The 17781-nt window shown below is 42.0% G+C and overlaps 1 protein-coding gene across 4 annotated transcripts; it reads right to left on the bottom strand.

Moving 5' to 3' along the window:
- Window positions 1-827: 827 nt before the first annotated feature.
- eno4 (enolase family member 4) lies at window positions 828-14326 on the bottom strand. 4 transcript variants are annotated; one of them, XM_023963698.1, is made up of 13 exons: window positions 14010-14287; window positions 11829-11957; window positions 9522-9703; window positions 8547-8677; window positions 7167-7327; window positions 6969-7097; window positions 6734-6799; window positions 6129-6293; window positions 5895-6020; window positions 5616-5781; window positions 3376-3437; window positions 1882-2044; window positions 828-1440 (listed from the first exon to the last, which is right to left on the bottom strand). In XM_023963698.1, the coding sequence occupies exons 1-13, from the start codon at window positions 14178-14180 to the stop codon at window positions 1373-1375; spliced, it is 1719 nt and encodes a 572-aa protein (XP_023819466.1). In that variant the 5' UTR covers window positions 14181-14287; the 3' UTR covers window positions 828-1372. The 4 variants fall into 4 exon arrangements, with proteins under 4 accessions (XP_023819466.1, XP_023819463.1, XP_023819465.1 ...); XM_023963695.1 differs by having other exon boundaries at window positions 5895-6293; window positions 14010-14320; XM_023963697.1 differs by having other exon boundaries at window positions 1882-1999; window positions 5895-6293; window positions 14010-14286.
- Window positions 14327-17781: the final 3455 nt, after the last annotated feature.

The raw sequence follows: 17781 nt of genomic DNA, 5'->3' as shown, positions 1-17781 counted from the left end.
CCAAGTATGAATAAGTTCTCGTGTAAAAAACTCTGCCCTGTGCTGATGGGTACAGCTGTTATTATATAAGAAACTGAATCCTGCTGACACTAATCACAGTTTTGCTTCTCCAGATGTTGAAGAGGGTTTTGGTTATTTTCTTACTTTCCTTTTTCATCTCCTTTCTTCAATTTGAGCAAAAATGTGTTTTTGTTAAAACATCTAATGCTGCAAAATCACAGAACAGCTTTTTTCTTTAAACATATATAGAATAACAGCCCAAACTTTGCTTTGCTGTTGAAGTCCTTAACTTAGCAAAACTCATATCTAGAAGTGAAATGTTATTGTTTTATCAAATAACTCCTTCTCTTCTGTCAGAAAATCTGTAACACTTCAGAAGGATTATTCCTGAAGACCTTCCTTAGGTTTCTCTCTGTTGCACCAAATAAATGACTCTAAAAACAGAAAATGCTCAGCTTTATTTTGAAAATGCATCTTTTCACGTATGGATGAGTGTCTAAAGCCAGTATTGGTTTACTGAGGTTCTGGTTGCAGCCTCAGCCCAGCAGGAGGAGCTCTTCTGGAACCATTTTTTTAAACTTTAAACTTTCTCTGAGATGTCATGATAGGGGTCAGGGGGTGGGGCTGACCAGTCATGACGTTCAGCCCGTCAGGGGCCGGTTTGTTCGTCCCTGACTCCCGTAAAGCCCTGCCTGGCAGAGGGTATATTTATTCATATTCTTTCTTCCATCACTTAAATGTTTTGAATGCATTCGTTACTGAATCTATACGATCTGGTTGTTCTTTTCATTGGATTTTAGCTTGCTGTCACAAAGGAGAACCAAGAGTTGCACATAATCTGCATTTTTTTATTCATTTTTTATTCTACAATACAGAAGCAGCCTGCCATTTAAATGAAATGAAATAGTATGTTCCTTGAAACATGTTCTTTGATAAAAATAAAAAAAAACACCAAGAGAACTTGCAGAACGGAGCGTGCTCTGAAGAGCTGCGGTCACACGCAGCAGAGCCGACCTCCAGCCCTGCATCTTCATTGTACTTTGCTCTGCACAGGATCACAAAGGTTCACAAGAGCGTCTGTGTGTGGAGAACATTTGCGGAGGTGAGTAATTCCGACATAAGAGCAGCTCTGTTTTTGCATAAGAAAGCACAGCAGCTCACAATATGAGCTTTATGCTGCAAAGGTGAAGTGGAAATTCTTCTGAGGGCCGTGTTTGGCCACAGCCTCCCTCTGAATGGTTTCAGGTTCATTTATTTTATCTCAAATTATATTTTTACCATGTTATATTATAACAAAGAATTTAAAGCAATGTAGATCGCCTCTTAATGTGACAAAAAAGGACCAAATGCTGAAAGATGTTCCAGGATTTCCTCAGACTGGAGTGTCTCCGCTGTGGAGGACGGCTCCTGGGAATGGAGGCGAGTGTTTGTCCTTGTTCGCTGTCGGTAAGACAGAAAAAAAAAAAAAGCTGCAGTGAAAGACTATTCCGCTGAAAAACTGTCACCATGAAGATGGGAAGGGATGCACATGCAGGGTGAGCGTGGCCGCCGCCTGAAGGCAGACATGCGCTCATCTCTCATCGACTCTCCTGTCCCTGCCTGCCCGCCTCTATAGAAACCAGGGATGGAGAAGCATTTGTCCTTGTGTGTAATTAGGCAGCCAATTAACAGATTCAAGGTAGGGGGTTTTCATTCTTATGTGCTCACAGGCAAATACACATTTGTATGATTTCTTACACAGCCTCCTTTCAAATGCAGCTCTCAGGGAGAGATGTGTGCTTTCAAGCGCCCACCGTCCTGCCTCTCTCCCCCTGGCTTTGTCTGCCCGCTCTTTCTCTGGGCAGCTAGAAAAAGAAGGAAGAGAGAGGAAGAAAAACCCACCGAGGATTCCCCGTTGGGCCAGCTCTTCTTCTAATGAAATCAGTCGGTTGTATTTGGTCATTCTCTCAGCACCGTGCAGACCTCCCAGTTTGATGTAGTCCAGGCCCAGACCCACAGCCTGAGGGGGGGAAAGCAGCTGTGAACCTGTGTCTCCACTGAATCTCTGTTAACGAAACCGAACAGCAACCCCATAAAAACTGTCATGATTCCTGTCGGGCCAAGGTGCAACAACTTTCACTCCCCTCAAGATGGAGAGCTTCACTTCCTGCTTCAATTCTTCACATCCTCTAGAGCAGTGTTTTTCAACCAGTGTGCCGCGGCACACAAGTGTGCCGTGGGAAATTGCCCTCATTAACTGATCTAAAAGCAATTACCATCTCCATGATTTCAGCTCTCTGTTCATCCAAACAGGCCCTGATAAAACACTGAGGAGTTAGGAATATAAAAGATCATAAAATACTTTTTCTTTGCGTTTATTTTATTTTATTAAAGACATTTTGATAAGAATGACGGTACCGCGATTCAGCTGCACCTTCGGCTGTATTTTGGAAAAGTCCCGCCCCTTTAACTGTCTCCACCAATCATTCTTGAAGGCTTAATCACATGTCATCAGTCTGACCAATCAGAAGTGGTTAAAGTCTTCACTTCCTTGTCCCGATTTAGCTCGTAAAGTCTCTCAGTTCCAACAAAAATACCAGCTAAAGCTCGTCTTTAGCGGTGTAGCTTTCCACAGAATCCGGTATCAGACCGTGGAACAAGTGAACAAAACACTGAAGCTCCGAAAACCGATCTCCGGCCGTTTTATGCACTACATCTCCCATGATGCATTGGGTTGTGAGAGTGACAGCGCACAAGGAGATCTGTTGTTAAACGTCTTGAATCCAACGAACACACAAACTGTTTTTAAATCTTCTAACTTATCTTTTATTGCATCTTTTAGAGAAAAAAACAGCTGCAGTTTCCAGCTTTTTCTGTAACAATTATCTCAAAAATGCATGTGAGATTGTGGAGGGGCTGTAGATCAATACAGACTATGAGTTTCTCCTTTTTTTTTAATTTTTGGATGCTGGTGTGCCGCGGGATTTTTTTTAAGGTTAAAGTGTGCCGTGGCTCAGAAAAGGTTGAAAAACACTGATCTAGAGATGAGATGACACTGAGCTCAAACATGACACACTTTTCCTCACTGTAAACATTTCAAAGTGGTATTTTTTTTATTATTTAGCAATTTTCTATCTTTTTGAAGGTCCAAAGCGTTTTTCAGTCGCAGCCCCGTTCACCCACTCACACACACATTACACACGCTACTGGAGGTTCCTGCTGACTAACACTGGCCTCAACCTTCCACCTGAGGCAAGGTGGGGTTCAGTGTCTTGCCCAAGGACACTTCAACACAAAGCGGGAACTGAACCTGCGATGTTCCGATCATGGGTTGACCGCTCTACCTTCACCACGAGTCAAAAAAATCAGTAAAGAAACAAAAGATGCAAAATTTACCAAATCTGACAGAGAGGCGTCACTGCAGGGCTCACTCTCTGTCACCCCCAGCATCACTGAACCTGCAAGACACACACACACACACACACAAACACACACATTAAAAAGTTGTCTGAGGCACAGACTTAAGACGGCTGCTGAGGCCTCACTGCAGCTGTGAAAACAGAGATCTTTAAGCACGTTGAATGATGCCACTACTGCATTAAAATGGGCGTGGTCAAAAACAGCACTCTTTCAGACATGCTCTGTTGGGGCTGTGTATAAGAACTGGACTGAGTGACCCCTCCCTCTGGCATTCCAAACAGGAAGTTCTTGCTTGGTTCAAGAAACCAAAACCCACAGACATCTATAGAGAAATAAACAGCTGTTACTCAGTCATTCTACTGGTCAGAACAACCATTCTTGATCTGACGCCTTTTTAACATCTTCTTGATGATCTAATTTTCATGATATTTTTTCTGTTGTGAAAGTTATTCAAGCTATAGACTGACCAATCAGATGCCTCAATGAAAGTAGGTGGTCCCCACTGGCCACCACGCCCAGCATTCGAAATGTTTGAAAGACAGATTTCGTATGGCCCACTTTCAGCGAAAGGGGTGTGGACTTCCAACAAGCTCACTACTGATTGATAAAAGTGGTTGCCATAGAAACAATGACTGACTAATTTAGACCAATCGCTGCTTACTGACGTAATCTGGCTCTATGGCGGCATCCACATCATTAAAGAAATGGCGACTGATTCGACTTTATTTCATTGGAACCAGAAGTAAACCATGTTCTGTCTGACATCACTCCAGTTCTCTGATACAGTCAGACGGGGGTGCTAAGCAGGGTTGTAAACAATCTGCTGTGAAAAAAAAGGGGCGTGAGGCAATAAGAAAGAATTTGTGGTTAAACTTTATCTATTATATGTTCAGTAGCTCATCTAGTACATCAGAGATATTTTCCAAAATGTACTCTTTTACCAACATCACCTAACTAACAACGCTCTTTGAAGTGTAACTCCTTAACCGTTTATACGATCGACTTAGAATCAAATGATTCGGATGTGGAGTTAGTGACTTTGCACCGCCATGCAATACATTACAAATGTAAGTAGTGGGGAAAGAACCCAACTCCCAATGTTAAAGTGCCTGGGATAGCACAAGGGTAACACGTGTTTTCCTGATGGTGGGGGCTTTTTAGTGTAACCCTTGTGCTATCCTAGGCCCTTTACCATTGGGAATTGGGTCATCTAGACCCACTAGACAGAGCTCTGAACCTTTTTTCTTCAATGATTTGTGATCTTCACTGGTGTCCATGGATTACATGAAATCTTTCCACCTTTATCCACCTTTGTCATGGTAGGGAGAACACGGCAATGTGAGGGTGGGGTCATCTAAGATAGCACAAGGGTTAACACAGCAATAGAAATGTAAAATATTTAATAATGTGGTCTAAAACCAGACTAACACTCCCTTAAAGAACCACTCCAATGAAAATGGTGTTTTTGTTGTTTTTAAGATGTTCTTATGGCATTTTTCTGACGATGATGGACATATGTAAAGAAAATAAAGCTTAAAACTGAATTCCTGAATATTTATTTATTCAGATATTTCTGAATCAGGAGCAGACAAAATATGTCATTTAAAAAAAGAGCTTTTTTTTATGTAAAAAATACACTGGATGAGCCACAAGCTCCCTGCTCTGCTCCATTCTGATCATCCACTGTCAGACAAATTGATCCATATATGGCTTTGTTTTCCTCATTTGAGCTGGAATCTGGATCTAAACAGAACCGATGGATGGTAACAATATTGCTCGCCATTTTAGTTGCAGCGCTAACGTTAGTTTGGGAGTGTAAGGGCTTGTAAGCAAGCAGGAGAGAGGGCAAAAAGATAGGTGATGGGAAGCTGTGGCAGGGTTGCTTTATGCCTAGAGTACAGCCCACAACTCAGAGGTGAATTTCTGCTGAACTCCTGCTGCTCTGCAGAAACTATGTCCTAGGAAGAGACACATATGTTTGGATTTTTTCTAAAAAAACGGCATAATCAGAATGAAGAGACCACTGGGAATGCTTTGGCAATAGTTTAAAATATGATCAGAGTGGGACTCTAACAGATTGTATTGACTTGAAACATTTCCTGGTTTTACACTGATCAAGCACACGTCCCTCCTCCTTTACTTAGCTGCTTGCTCTGCAGGATCTGAAAGCTGCAAAGGAGAAGAAGAATCTCAGAAAAACTGTTGGGTTCTCGTACCAGGATGTGATGCGATGCGGATCAGGTCGCTGATTGTGGTTTCATTGACGAGCTTCAAAATGTGTCTTTTCCCTCCTGCAGGAAGCTGGGACACGTTTGTGACCTCAGAGAGCAGAGAACATTTGTTTCCAACTGCATTGCTGAGCTTCTGCCACTGCTCCTTGTCCTATCAAACAGAACAGCCTTCATATATACTCAGAGAATGAAGTATGCGTTATTTCACAATATTATTTTACATCCTAACTTATTGGAAAGCTGCATAAATGTCTCTGAACTTACCTCCCCCCTAAATGGGTCAATTAAAGTCACCACAGCTGGATGTTTGTGGAGGAGGGTTTGGTACAAGTCCACTAACTCATCTGGAGACTTCAAAACTCCTGCTGCGACTTCATACTTCCCTTTGGACTGAGAGAAACAGCGTGAACTCTTCTGCTGCTCTGTCAGCATTCTGTCTGTGAGTCCACATCCTGCAGCTGAAGCCATGTAACCCTGAGAGTGTTTTCCTCGCCTTACATGGTCCAGGAGCTTGTGCGCTGCACAGTTGAGAGCTAAATGAGCGTCTGTCCCCAGCTGGAGCTGAAGGTTTGAGCAGGCCTCTGTGATGAGATCCAGAGGCTGCTCAGGGCGCTCGAAGCTCACGGCCGGCGCTCCTCTGTCACATTCAATAGCCTGGACAGCCTTGAAGCAAACACAGCTCCTCTTATCAACATTTCTGCCATGTTATTTTACTCATTCCACCATGATAAATGTCCCTAAACGGATCTATTGAAAACAACTCTAGACTTTACTTAAACAACAATACTAAGTATGTCTTTATTAAAAATGTGATGAGGCCATTGCAGCATGTTTAGAAGCTAAATGTGACACATTTTCATGTCATTTATGCTTATTCTGGAGGACAATGACCCAGATGAGTTTTTATGATCAGCAGAAAGAAGATGAGGGTGACGAAGGGCAAGTGCTGACTGCTTTTATAGGAGCATTCATCTGCCACGATCAGGCATTCAGCGTTCCTCTATAGAAGCAAAATCCACTGATAGTTTTTACAATACAGCCATTAGTTAAGAAATCTAAGCAACATATACATTTCAGCTCCATTGAGCAGCAGTGTCCCTCACCCCAGCTTTCATTGTCATCATTATTCTCATCATCTCCTTCTGTAGCTTGAGGGTCGTGGTGACGATCTGATGGGAAAAAAATCCACACTTTACTTTGTTTTTTTGTTTTAATGCTGAAACTATTAAAATGTAGAAGGTCCCACAACAGCAGAGACAGGCACAGAAACCATGAGCATAGCAGCAGTGCACACATAAAACAAAAAACAAGAAGAAACTCAGATCTACTTATGATTACTTGTTTGACTCCCTGTCCTGGTTTGGGGACAAGGATGACTTCTTCCAGGAGGTTGAGTTTTCCTGGAGAAGTCCTCCCACAGCAGATCAGGGTTACTAAGGAGACGGGGATGTGGAACCTATCCTGGTCCTTAAGAAAGCAGGAAGCAAGCGTTGAGAACTACCCATTAATGCTGCCTTAATGAGAATAGCTCCACACCTGACAGCTCTTCAAGGCTGCGATGTGATGATAGAGGGGGATTTGCTGAAGTTCAGCCCCAGCTTTGGCTACAGCCAGCGACACTGAACCAATAGCTGTGCTCCCATGCAGAACTGGCTCCAGTGGCTCCGCTGGGGTTTCTACAATGTTGTTCTTTTTGCCTATAAAACACATTTTTAAAAGATACCCACGTCAGGAATACTTGAAATCATCCGTCTGTGCATTTTAAGAACCCAGCTAATGTTGGACGAAGGCGGGTGCACCCTGAACAGGTCTGTTGCAGGACCACACAACCACACCTTCGAGTCATCACTTCACCTATAGAGCATGTCTTTGGATTGTGGGAGGAAATCTCACACATCCATGAGGAGATCTCCATACAGACAGAACCCAGCTGTGATGTAACCCTTGGGCTATCCTAGGCACTTTACCATTGGGAGTTGGGTCATCTAGACCCACTAGACAGTGCTCTGAACCTTTTTTCTTCAATGATTTGTGATCTTTACTGGTGTCCATGGATTACATGAAATCTTTCCACCTTTATCCACCTTTGTCATGGTAGGGAGAACACGTCAATGGAAGGGGGGGGGTCATCTAAGATAGCACAAGGATTAAACCAGGGTCTTCCTGCTGTGAGAAAAGAGTGCTGACCACTGCTCCACCGTGCCGCCCAATGATTAATACCTTTTAGTTAATATAGATTGTATAAATAATACAGACAAGTATTTATTTATTACATTAGAGTTGGCAGAGAAAGGATGACAGGTGTTAGTCTCAGCAGGAAACGGGAGTTCTGATGGAAGCACTCTCCACCTGAAGTAGAAAATAACTTTTTAAAAAAGGCTGCTTTATGTCACGTTTCCTTCCAAAAACCTTCTAAAGACATGTTTAACAGGAAAAATATGTTTTGACAAATAAAAACATCTAAAATTGTTTCACACACAGGTTTTTTCTTGACTTGAACCCAAAAGAAAAATGGAAAAACCCATCATTAAACTCAAGCTTAGACAAAAACAAAAGCTGCAGACTTTGCAGGCCTCGTCAAGTGAGTTAATCATTTAAATGCATGGCAGCACAATTAAAAGAATACTTTTGGCAAGAAAAAGTCTCCTTTGTCTAAAAAAGACTGCAGCATGACTGACTTTCACAAAACGGCAACTGGAAAAAAACACAAGTGGAGATTTGTCAGAGTTACATCACAACAGGGTGTTTGACTAAAACTAAACCCAGAATGAACACAGACACACCTTCAACCATTGGTAAGCATGGTGGTGGAGGGGTGAGCATGTGGGCTCTGTTTGCAGTCAAGACAAAGGTGATGAACTGTGGTAATTCCTGAAGACAAAACCTTGTGACCCAACATTAACATTGTCCTCCTACCTTTATCTCTGATCTTCTTGTCTTTGTCTTGTGTAGGTGGAGGTAAAGGGCTGGACTCTTCATCCATCCTGGGTGAATGGACCTTCTTCTTCACCTCCATCTCCTCCAGGCAGCGAGTCATGAAGAAATGACTACATATTTGCACAATATTACAACACAAAACAGGTTTCAGACTCTTAAAGTCACCTTCCGATTAACTTTGACCTGTTGTCAAATTGTTTCTAGTGGTCTTTTAGCCATTATTATGGTGTTTTTAGTTTTCCAAGGACAATATTTTCTTCCAAAATTTTCAGCAAAAATTCATCTTGAGTTGTGGGCGGGACCGCTGGCGTGGAGCAACCCCGTCTCCACTAGCCGTCACCCATCAGTTTATGTTCTCTCCTACTAGCTTAGAGCTCACACCCCCCACCCATCATCAGTACAACAAAAATGGCAAAGCAAAATTGGAGCTTTCAGGTCGTATAGTTTAGATCCAGATTCCAGCTCAGATCAGGAAAACAAAATTTCATGGATGTATTTGTCTGACTGGATGATCAGAATGCTCCCATGGTTTCCTCATGTTTCAGTTTTTTTATTGTTATTGTTTTATTTTCTGACACCAAGCCTGGTCTTCTGCATTTTGCGTCCTCCATCTCTCGTTCCTGACAAGCGTCTACATCTCAGATAAACTGCATTTTTTTATCTGTTCCTGATTCACCACAATTTGAATTACAACATCCTCAGAAATGTCATTTTGATCTTAATTTTCTTAATAAATGTTCTTTATTATTGGAAAAAAAATGCCACAAGAACATGTTAACAACATAATTTTCTAAAATTCTAAAGTCTAATGGAAACTTTCAGTTGGTCATAGATTATGAGAGACGCTTTGTGACACAGTGAAGTGTAACATCTGAACATGGATAAATACAGGTTTTATTATTACGTTTTTGAATTGATCTGAAAGTCTCCACTTTGACTTCATGCAAAATCTACCTGAGCATTTTGTCGACCTCTGACTGGTCACACGGGTTTCTGTCCTTCAGCATGTTGCTGAGAGGGCCGTTGATGCACTGTGCTGCAGTCCTCACGTGCTCAGTCCTCTCCTCCTCATCATCAGTGTCAGATGAAGTCCTCTCTGGATCCAGACAGCAGGAGACAGCAGCTGAAGAAATGCTCTAAACACACAGACGGAGGAGCTTCTTCAAAAAGTAGATGTCAAGATTTTAGGCCGCACAACGACTCACAATCCAGAAACCATTCTGACCACACGTTTGATAAAGAACGAGCAGGTTCTGAGAGATGAAGTGTCTCATTTTGACCTTCTTGAGATCCTCACAAAGAAGAAGACGAAAAAAAAAAAAAGTCTTTATTTATGCCAAAGGAAATTCAACAGTGGCAAGCATCTTTTATTTAGTCTTTACCTATTTTTAAAACAGAAACAGTTTACAGTGTCTTACAGTGAAAAAATCATCACATTTACACAAACTTTTTTGTGCAGTTTCAGGTTGTGAAATTATTGTGTAAAATATTGAAAAATATCTATAAACAATAAAAGTTGGTGTTGTACTAAAAATATAGATATCAAGTATTGGCAGATTTTAGAAAACCTTTGAAAAGGCCCCAGACTACCTAGAGTCCCCCTATGACATTTTTTTATATAAAAAGGTTCCCAGAGGTGTTTCATTTATGATTCTCAAGTTTCTAACCAAAATTCCACAACCTAAATGTCTCAAAAAGCCATATTTCATGTTTATCTAAAAGCCTCGTTTTCCAAAATCTCCTCCACATGGGCGTGGCCATTGGCGCTGAGTTGAGGAGCTCCGCCCTCGATCCCCTCCTCTTTCTCGCGTGTCTTGCATGAGTGAAGAGCTTGACACAAGCGGGTGGGGGGGGGGCACAAATGACTCTGACTGACAGTCTCTATTCTCACAAGTTTCTCTTTAGCAATGAAGAAACTGTGGAAAGTGACATATTTTTGGTTCCACATCAACACTTTTTGGACAAAAATGGATGTGTGTACCAGACCCTGCTGTTTCATACAATTACACACCAAAAGATATTGATAAGAATGTGAAAAATGCTTTGAATTGCGTTATAATGTAGGCTATATTGCAGCAGCAAGCGGCACTGGCTGTGGCTCAGTATTGATTTGATGCTAGCACATGCAGAATGTTGAATTCACTCTCACAGGAAATAAAATAAAAAAATAAAATGCCAGAGAGAAAGTTAATATTCATAGTAATTTTCCAAATACTAATTCATTAAATTCCTTGCCCGCCCATGTGGCGAAGTGTCCTTGGGCAAGACACTGAACCCCACGGTGGAAGGTAGGTGCCAGTGTTTGGCAGCAGAGCCACCATCAGTGTGTGAATGTGTGTGTGAGTGAGTTTGTGACTGTAAAGCGCTTTGGGGCTTTGGGGAAGGTAGAAAATTGCTTTACAAGTATACGCCATTTAGCTTTTGTTTTTATTTTTACCCCCTCTGGTTTGCCTTCAAACCCGGTCAGAGAGAGAACACAAATGCGGAGAACCCCTTTGGGACTTTAACTTTAAGTTTTATTTCAAATGCATGTGGCCAACAACAAAATCCAGCCTTGGATGCACTTAGAATCTGTGTTATGCAGCAATGTGCCATCTTCTCTTCTCCTGCACCCGAGCTCATGTACACGCTGGACAGGGCAGATCAGGCAGCTTGCCTAATGCACATGTGCCGTCTTGACATCACAACACCTCACTAATTCAAACCAAGTGTCTTTGCAACAGTCTGATTGACATCCATTTAAAAGGAGAAATACTCAGAAATGCAAAATTAAACAATTTTTATTATTATATTTGTTCCCTTTCATAAGAAAAATGTCTCACTTACATGTCCAAAACTCAAATAAAACGATTTTCACTGGAGGGGGAGTTTAAGACGTTTTTTAACCTTAACCCTTGTGCTATCCTAGGCACTTTAACATTGGGAGTTGGGTCATCTAGACCCACTAGACAGTGCTCTGAACCTTTTTTCTTCAATGATTTGTGATCTTCACTGGTGTCCATGGATTACATGAAATCTTTCCACCTTTATCCACCTTTGTCATGGTAGGAATACGTCAATGTAAGGGTGGGGTCATCTAAGAAAGCACAAGGGTTAAAAACTGATGCATTTGGTATTGGAACAGTTGGACCATTCTGTGTGAGACTTTTGGTAGATCATGTGGGAAACCACTGGTTGCAGCCAGGTTTCAATAGCACCCTTTCTGTTGTAAGAAACCGGTCTCTTGACCAATGTGTGAATGTGATGGGCCATGTCTTTTACCTTTTCTGTGTTTCGAACAACACAGAAGACCTCTGCCTCGATACAAAGTTGTCCTTTGGCGTTATAGACCTCCCGTCCTTTGAGTCTACTGATCCTTGGTGGAGCGGAGCGCTTGTCAAAGTAATCTGCCTGAAAAAGAAGCTGATGGTTAAACCTGTGACTTCCTAAGGAAGTTCAAATATTAAAGTCTTTTAGTTTATTCATGAGCAAACATTAAAGAACAAACCAGACGGAGCAATGCTCAGCTAAAAACAAAACAAATACAAAAACCAAAGGCTTCAGTTAGCATGATAAATGTTGGAGTCTGTGGCAGCATTTGGAGAAGAACAAGACAATTTGATTGAAAAGTTACCAGAAAGAATGGTTTTGTAGCTGAGTTTCCATCATAACATTGAAAGGATAGGTCTCCCCCTTCCCCTCCCCATTGCTGAGAGCTCGGAGCATGTGACCCACTCAGCGTATTTCATTTATAAGTCATAAGTAATCTCTTTTTCCAACTGCTTTTTTTTGTCTGCTCCTGATTCACAATGATCTGCAAAAAGCAATAATCAGAAATTTTATGTTATGCTTAATTTTCTTCATATATGTCCTCCACCATCAGGAAAATGCCACAAGAAGATGTTAAAAATACAATTTTCAAATGTGTTTGTGTTTCTAAAAATTCAGCTCATTTTTAGGAACTTGAAACAAACTTAAAATTCATCGACAACAAAAAGAGAAAATATTTTAGGGTGTTTTTTTTTTTTATCTTCAGACTATTTACTGTTTTGCTGTTTAAAACAATAGTTTGGTCGGTATCCTGTCATATACCCGAGTTTCTGGGCGTTTCATGAAAAAATAATACTCACAATTCAATAGAAAGACCTCAAAGTAAAGCTATTTATTGCACTACATTTGAAACCAGCTGTTCCCACCACTGATGGGGACTGACCATTGACTGACCATTGACTGACCATTGACTGACCATTGACTGACCATTGACTGACCATTGACTGACCATTGACTGACCATTGACTGTATATGAGAGCTGGACTAAGTGAGTGAGACGTCACTCATTGAAAATACTTTCAAACTAAATGAAGTCCATTCGGTTGCCATTTTTTGGGAGTGGGATACGGTGGTCGCCATGTTGGAGACAGATGACACCAGAAAGCAGAGCATTTATATGGCAACCACTAAAGCCAATCAGGAGTGAGCTTGTTAGAAGCTCACCCCTACCACTTGAAAGCAGGCTACACAAAATCTTTCAAATGTTTTGAACGTCTGATGTGAGACCACATTCTTTTACTGAGGCATCTGATTGGTCAGTTTATAACATCAATAAGATTTTGGATTTTTGGGGGGCCAGCAGCTACTTCTTGTTTGAAATGCCAGGAAGGAGATGTTGCCTTGTCCAATTCTCACAAGCGGTACGGTACAGTCAGTCGGGTCCGGTCTGGTTCAGACTGGTCCAGACACTTCAGGTGAGGGTCACGGCGCATGCGGTGTGAAGCTAACAACAACAACAATGGAGCTCATCCAGCAACTTGGTTATCGGCACTTTGTTTTTTACTAGTCTTGTTGTTTGAGAGAAGACTGCGGGTAGCATGGAGGAATACAGTCGCTTTTTTGGAGCTTTCTTTTGTCGTACTGACCAACCAGTCAGCAAGTTTCGGCAATAGTTCCGCCCTAACCGGTCTGTTCCACTTTTCTATGGACCTACAACCAATGAGGAGCCTAAAGTTGTACAGTTATAGAAGAAATGCTCAAAATGCCAGACAGGACCACAATGGACAGCACAGTGAAAATGAGGCATGATGGGACTGGCTCACCAAGTAACCTCATACCGGTAGTTACTTGGTGATTAGATTTGGTTCCGGTTACTTTTGCTATCGAACTTGATTCAAACAGGAAGTCAAGTTTGAAAAGTCACGTGGAGCTCGACTCTTACATATGTTTACAGTGAGGTAATACAGCTTAGAAAACTCGTGTCTTTCTCCCTCACACTTTCCTTCAAGATTGTGTTGTGTTCAGGAACAATCCGTCGCTTGGAGCTAAGTCTCTTAGGGGTTTACTGTAGGAGGATCTTCTGTTTTTTTTTTTTTTCTTTATTTGTTCCACTCAGCAATGACAAGCACATTTCTAAAAATAATAAGAGAAAGCCCGCAGCGGCAGTGATGGGTGCGGGGCGCGGCGTCCTACCAGGAAGCCGTGAAGGTCTCGCGGCTGCCGCCGGAAGAGCTCGTCCAGAGCCGCCTCCAGCTCCTGCGGGACTCCGCTCTGCCGGTAAAACTCCGCCGCTGCTCCTCTCAGCTCCTCCAGGTCCCGCTCCTCCTCCGCCCGCAGGCTGCTCGAGGAGCCTCTGTGAGACATTTAGGAGCCGACACACACGCACTGCACTGCTTCTGTTGTCCGTTGTCATGGCAGCGGAGTGTTTAAGGAACGCGCAGGCCGCAGGAAATCTGAGGATCAAATTCTTCAAAGATAAAAACAAGAAAAGAAAAAGAAAAATCGTCAACAGCTGGTACTTTTGTTTTTTTTATGTAGCCTCTTTTTTTGATGTGCCTTTTTTGGTTCTCTTTGGCAAATTCATTTGTATTTCCAGCTATGAAAAACCTAAAATTATTGATACTTTTGCTAAATTAAGGTAATTTGAGAGTCGTCTGATGCATATTTGCATCAATGGGTGTCAAGGGGTTAAACAGTATGTTGTAATATAATCCAAAATGTGATGTCCAGAGGAGGTTAACGGTATAGCTATAGCCATGACTTCTGTCAAAACGACTGATGACATGTAAAGTACACAAGCCCAGACTGAGGAGTCAGCACGTTTTGATCTCTTGTTGTCATAAAAGCGATTTCCTCATAAAACAGGCACCTTCTTCAGTCTTTATTATGGCCTCAACTGAATGAAAACAATCCTACATTTGTGGGAGGTTGTGGGCCAGAAACCTCCTCTCAAACGATGAAATCCTAATTGCAACAGCGTGTTCACAATACTGATGACTTCTATCCTGGTTTCCTGAGACATTTGAATGTTGTCGTCATTGCGAAAATCGTTGTGTATTCAGAGAATGCAGGCATTCACTGACTTTGTGAGTGTGTGGATCGTCAATTGTCACAGAAATCTCTCCGCAGACATCCTCACTCTGCTCTGTTCCGATGCGTGGAGCTAAAAAGGCCAGCTCACGCTGAAAAAGTATTTAAATCTTTTCTCATTCCGATTCAGTTGAACATGCAGGGCCGGCCCTCAGCTGTGAGCAACGCCGAGAAAAAAAAATCAACCCGTATTGACCATCCACACCTTCACACGCACTCTTTTTCTTCTTGTTTTTTTGTGAAGACCTTAACCTCGGCGCGTTTCATTGTGCGTTGTGTCAACCTATTAGCAGGCTGTGAAAGGACCCACAAACATCCAGCTAAAGCGCTGATACCCACAAGGCCACACGGGTCGACAGAATTCCTGCGATTAGAAGTGTCTGTCAACAACAATCACAGGAGCAAATGAAAGAACAAGCTCACAAAGGCAAAAGAATGTCCTGAAAATCTCCCTCATTTCACTGCCTTTGTGCTCATTCAAGGAGCAAGAGCACAATTTTACTGTTATTATTTTCAAAATGAGCTCCCAGAAGATTATTTTGAAAGTGAATGCACCACAACGACAACAATATCAAGCTTGCTACCATGGCCACTATTGTTATCTTGATTGTTATTACGGTTGCTGTTAGTGTCGTTGTTGTTGTCTTAGCAGACTGTATGCAGGGGATGCAGAGGATGAACCCCTGACCTCATTTTGAGTCCAGACCCTTGCCACCTTCACCCTGACTGAACTTCAGGGACTTCCTCTCAGTAAAGACCCGCAAGTGTTTCCTGTTTTCCAGTTTCTCTCATGCTGTCCCCCCCTCACAGGCCAATATAAGTGCATGTTGGTATTATAATATTGGGATACATTTGATTTACCCAAATATGTTAAGACGTGTTTATGTAAATGAGGAGCGATTAAGGAAAGCATCAATTCTTCACATTTAAATCTTATTTTCTTGTGTTTTTCAGGTTAGAGTATAATGCACTGTGTTTAGCTCGTTCTGGACTGGCGCGCGGTGCTGCGCCACGGCGCGCGGTGCTGCGCCACGGCGCGCGGTGCTGCGCTCGGCGCGCCGTGGCGCAGCACCCCCGGCCGGCCGCGCTTCTTCGGCGCCTCTCAGACTCCCGCATGCGCTGAGGAGGCGGATCACCTGCTCATTCATTTAGAGAAATTGTGATTTCTTTCATTCAAATCCCAATAAATAGGGAAAATTTAAAATTAAATGCCCCTGAAGGCTGCGTGAACAAACTAGGAGGGGATCGATCTCATTATCTAAGTACAATATTATAATAAGATATTTAAAGCTATAAATGTGCTCTTTGAGCAGCAGAGCGTCCCGTGGTAATCGTGGAGTTTACGGCGCTTCATCCTCACTGTGGAAATGTTCCGATGAGCAAAGCGATGACAATGAATTAAACCATCAGCTTTTTTTAAAACACGTCTGTTGTTTTAATGTGGGCGTGAAGTAAACAGCAGATAAACAATCTCCTCCAATATTATTAATATCAACAGTAAAAAGCAAAAATTAATAAAAACCAAATCTGTGGTGGTCGAATTAAAATATTTGGAATATTTTATTCAATACAACACGCTGTTATAGAGCAAATTATAAACAGGGAACTATTTAATTCATTACACATAAATATAAATTATAATAAAATATATATTATTATTTAAAAATATCAATTATGGGACTCAGGAGAAGACAGGAAAGGAAAGCGCGCGCGTCCCAGCGGGTTGAGGCCTCCGGCTTCAGGAGAAGACACCAAGGCGCGAAAAAAATTGATCCTGTACATGAATTTACAAATGAATGAATGAAGGAATAAATGAATGAATGCAAGGATGAATGAATCTCCGTTATGCGCGTGGCCCTGGCGAAGACAGGAAAATCAAAGCAGGCCCTAAAACTGTTTTAAAATTCTAAAGTGTTCCCCTTAAAAATTAACATCAATAAAATGTTGTTTTTTTAACTAAAAATAATAAGCATTTCCTCATAAACGTCCCTGAAAAGATGCATAGCCACTGTAACATTTGGATATTTTTATTTATATAAAAAAATCCTCATAAATTAGTCTTAGGCTGTGAAAAAAAATCAACTTTAGCCTGAGTTCAATGAAAAATAAACTCACAACTTTAAAGAAAAATGTAAAGTCAAATGGTATGTAAAGTATGTTTTTGATAGTCAGCTATATTCTGTTCTCCTGATTTCTCCTGAACAAATGCAGCAAAAGCTTCCAGGTTCCCACATCAGAAGTTCAGGAGCGAGGCCGCAGAATGGCCGCAGCAGAGCAGACCTGCATCAGGAGGAAGAAGTCAGCCCTGCACACAAAAAGGACAAATTTCAGGTGTTAAATCCAAGCAGAGCAGACAGAACACTCTCCTCTAACATCAGATGATAATAGAGCCATCTTCCTTCTTTATTTGATTTTTTCCCTGCGGAGGATGGAAGGCTGGCAGCAGCAGGGTGCCAGTGGGCTTTTGAAACAAAAAATGGAGCAGCTGCAAGGAAAATGACTCACAAGTGATGACCAGTTTGGTCTAAGTGACACAAATGCTGTATCAAATTGAGCTGTATGAAAAGTGTCTCGAACTAATTTGTTGCTGGAAAAAGCGGAGTGTCTTTTTTGTGGCGTCTCGGGGCCTCGTGGGGGTCCTCTGGGAGGGTAGAAGAGGTCCCGGGGATCCACAGAAATGCTTTGTTGTGTTGCAATTCAGGCTCACTTATCTTTTCTTTTCATGAAATGTGACATTTTCTTTAAAATCTCCTAAGCTGCAACATGTTGAATTGCAGGAGCCAGGGGGACGTCGTGTGCAGGACCACGTTTAGCACGGAAATGGTGTCACTCCGAGCCGCTGCTTTGCTGACGCAGGCTGCTGCTGAAACGGGCG

The sequence above is a fragment of the Oryzias latipes genome, chromosome 15, assembly GCF_002234675.1.
Source record: "Oryzias latipes chromosome 15, ASM223467v1".
Classification (NCBI taxonomy): Eukaryota; Metazoa; Chordata; class Actinopteri; order Beloniformes; family Adrianichthyidae; genus Oryzias; species Oryzias latipes.
This window is presented reverse-complemented; position numbering and strand designations above follow the sequence as displayed.

Bases quoted from the DNA above. Each gene is read 5' to 3' on its own strand.
- eno4 (XM_023963695.1), bottom strand. From the start codon at position 14,180: ATGTCTCACAGAGGCTCCTCGAGCAGCCTGCGGGCGGAGGAGGAGCGG. The intron at 11,958-14,009 runs GTAGGACGCCGC...CTTCTTTTTCAG, and splicing joins GAGACCTTCACGGCTTCCTG to GCAGATTACTTTGACAAGCG. The intron at 6,800-6,968 runs GTAATCATAAGT...TTTTCCCATCAG, and splicing joins CAGGACAGGGAGTCAAACAA to ATCGTCACCACGACCCTCAA.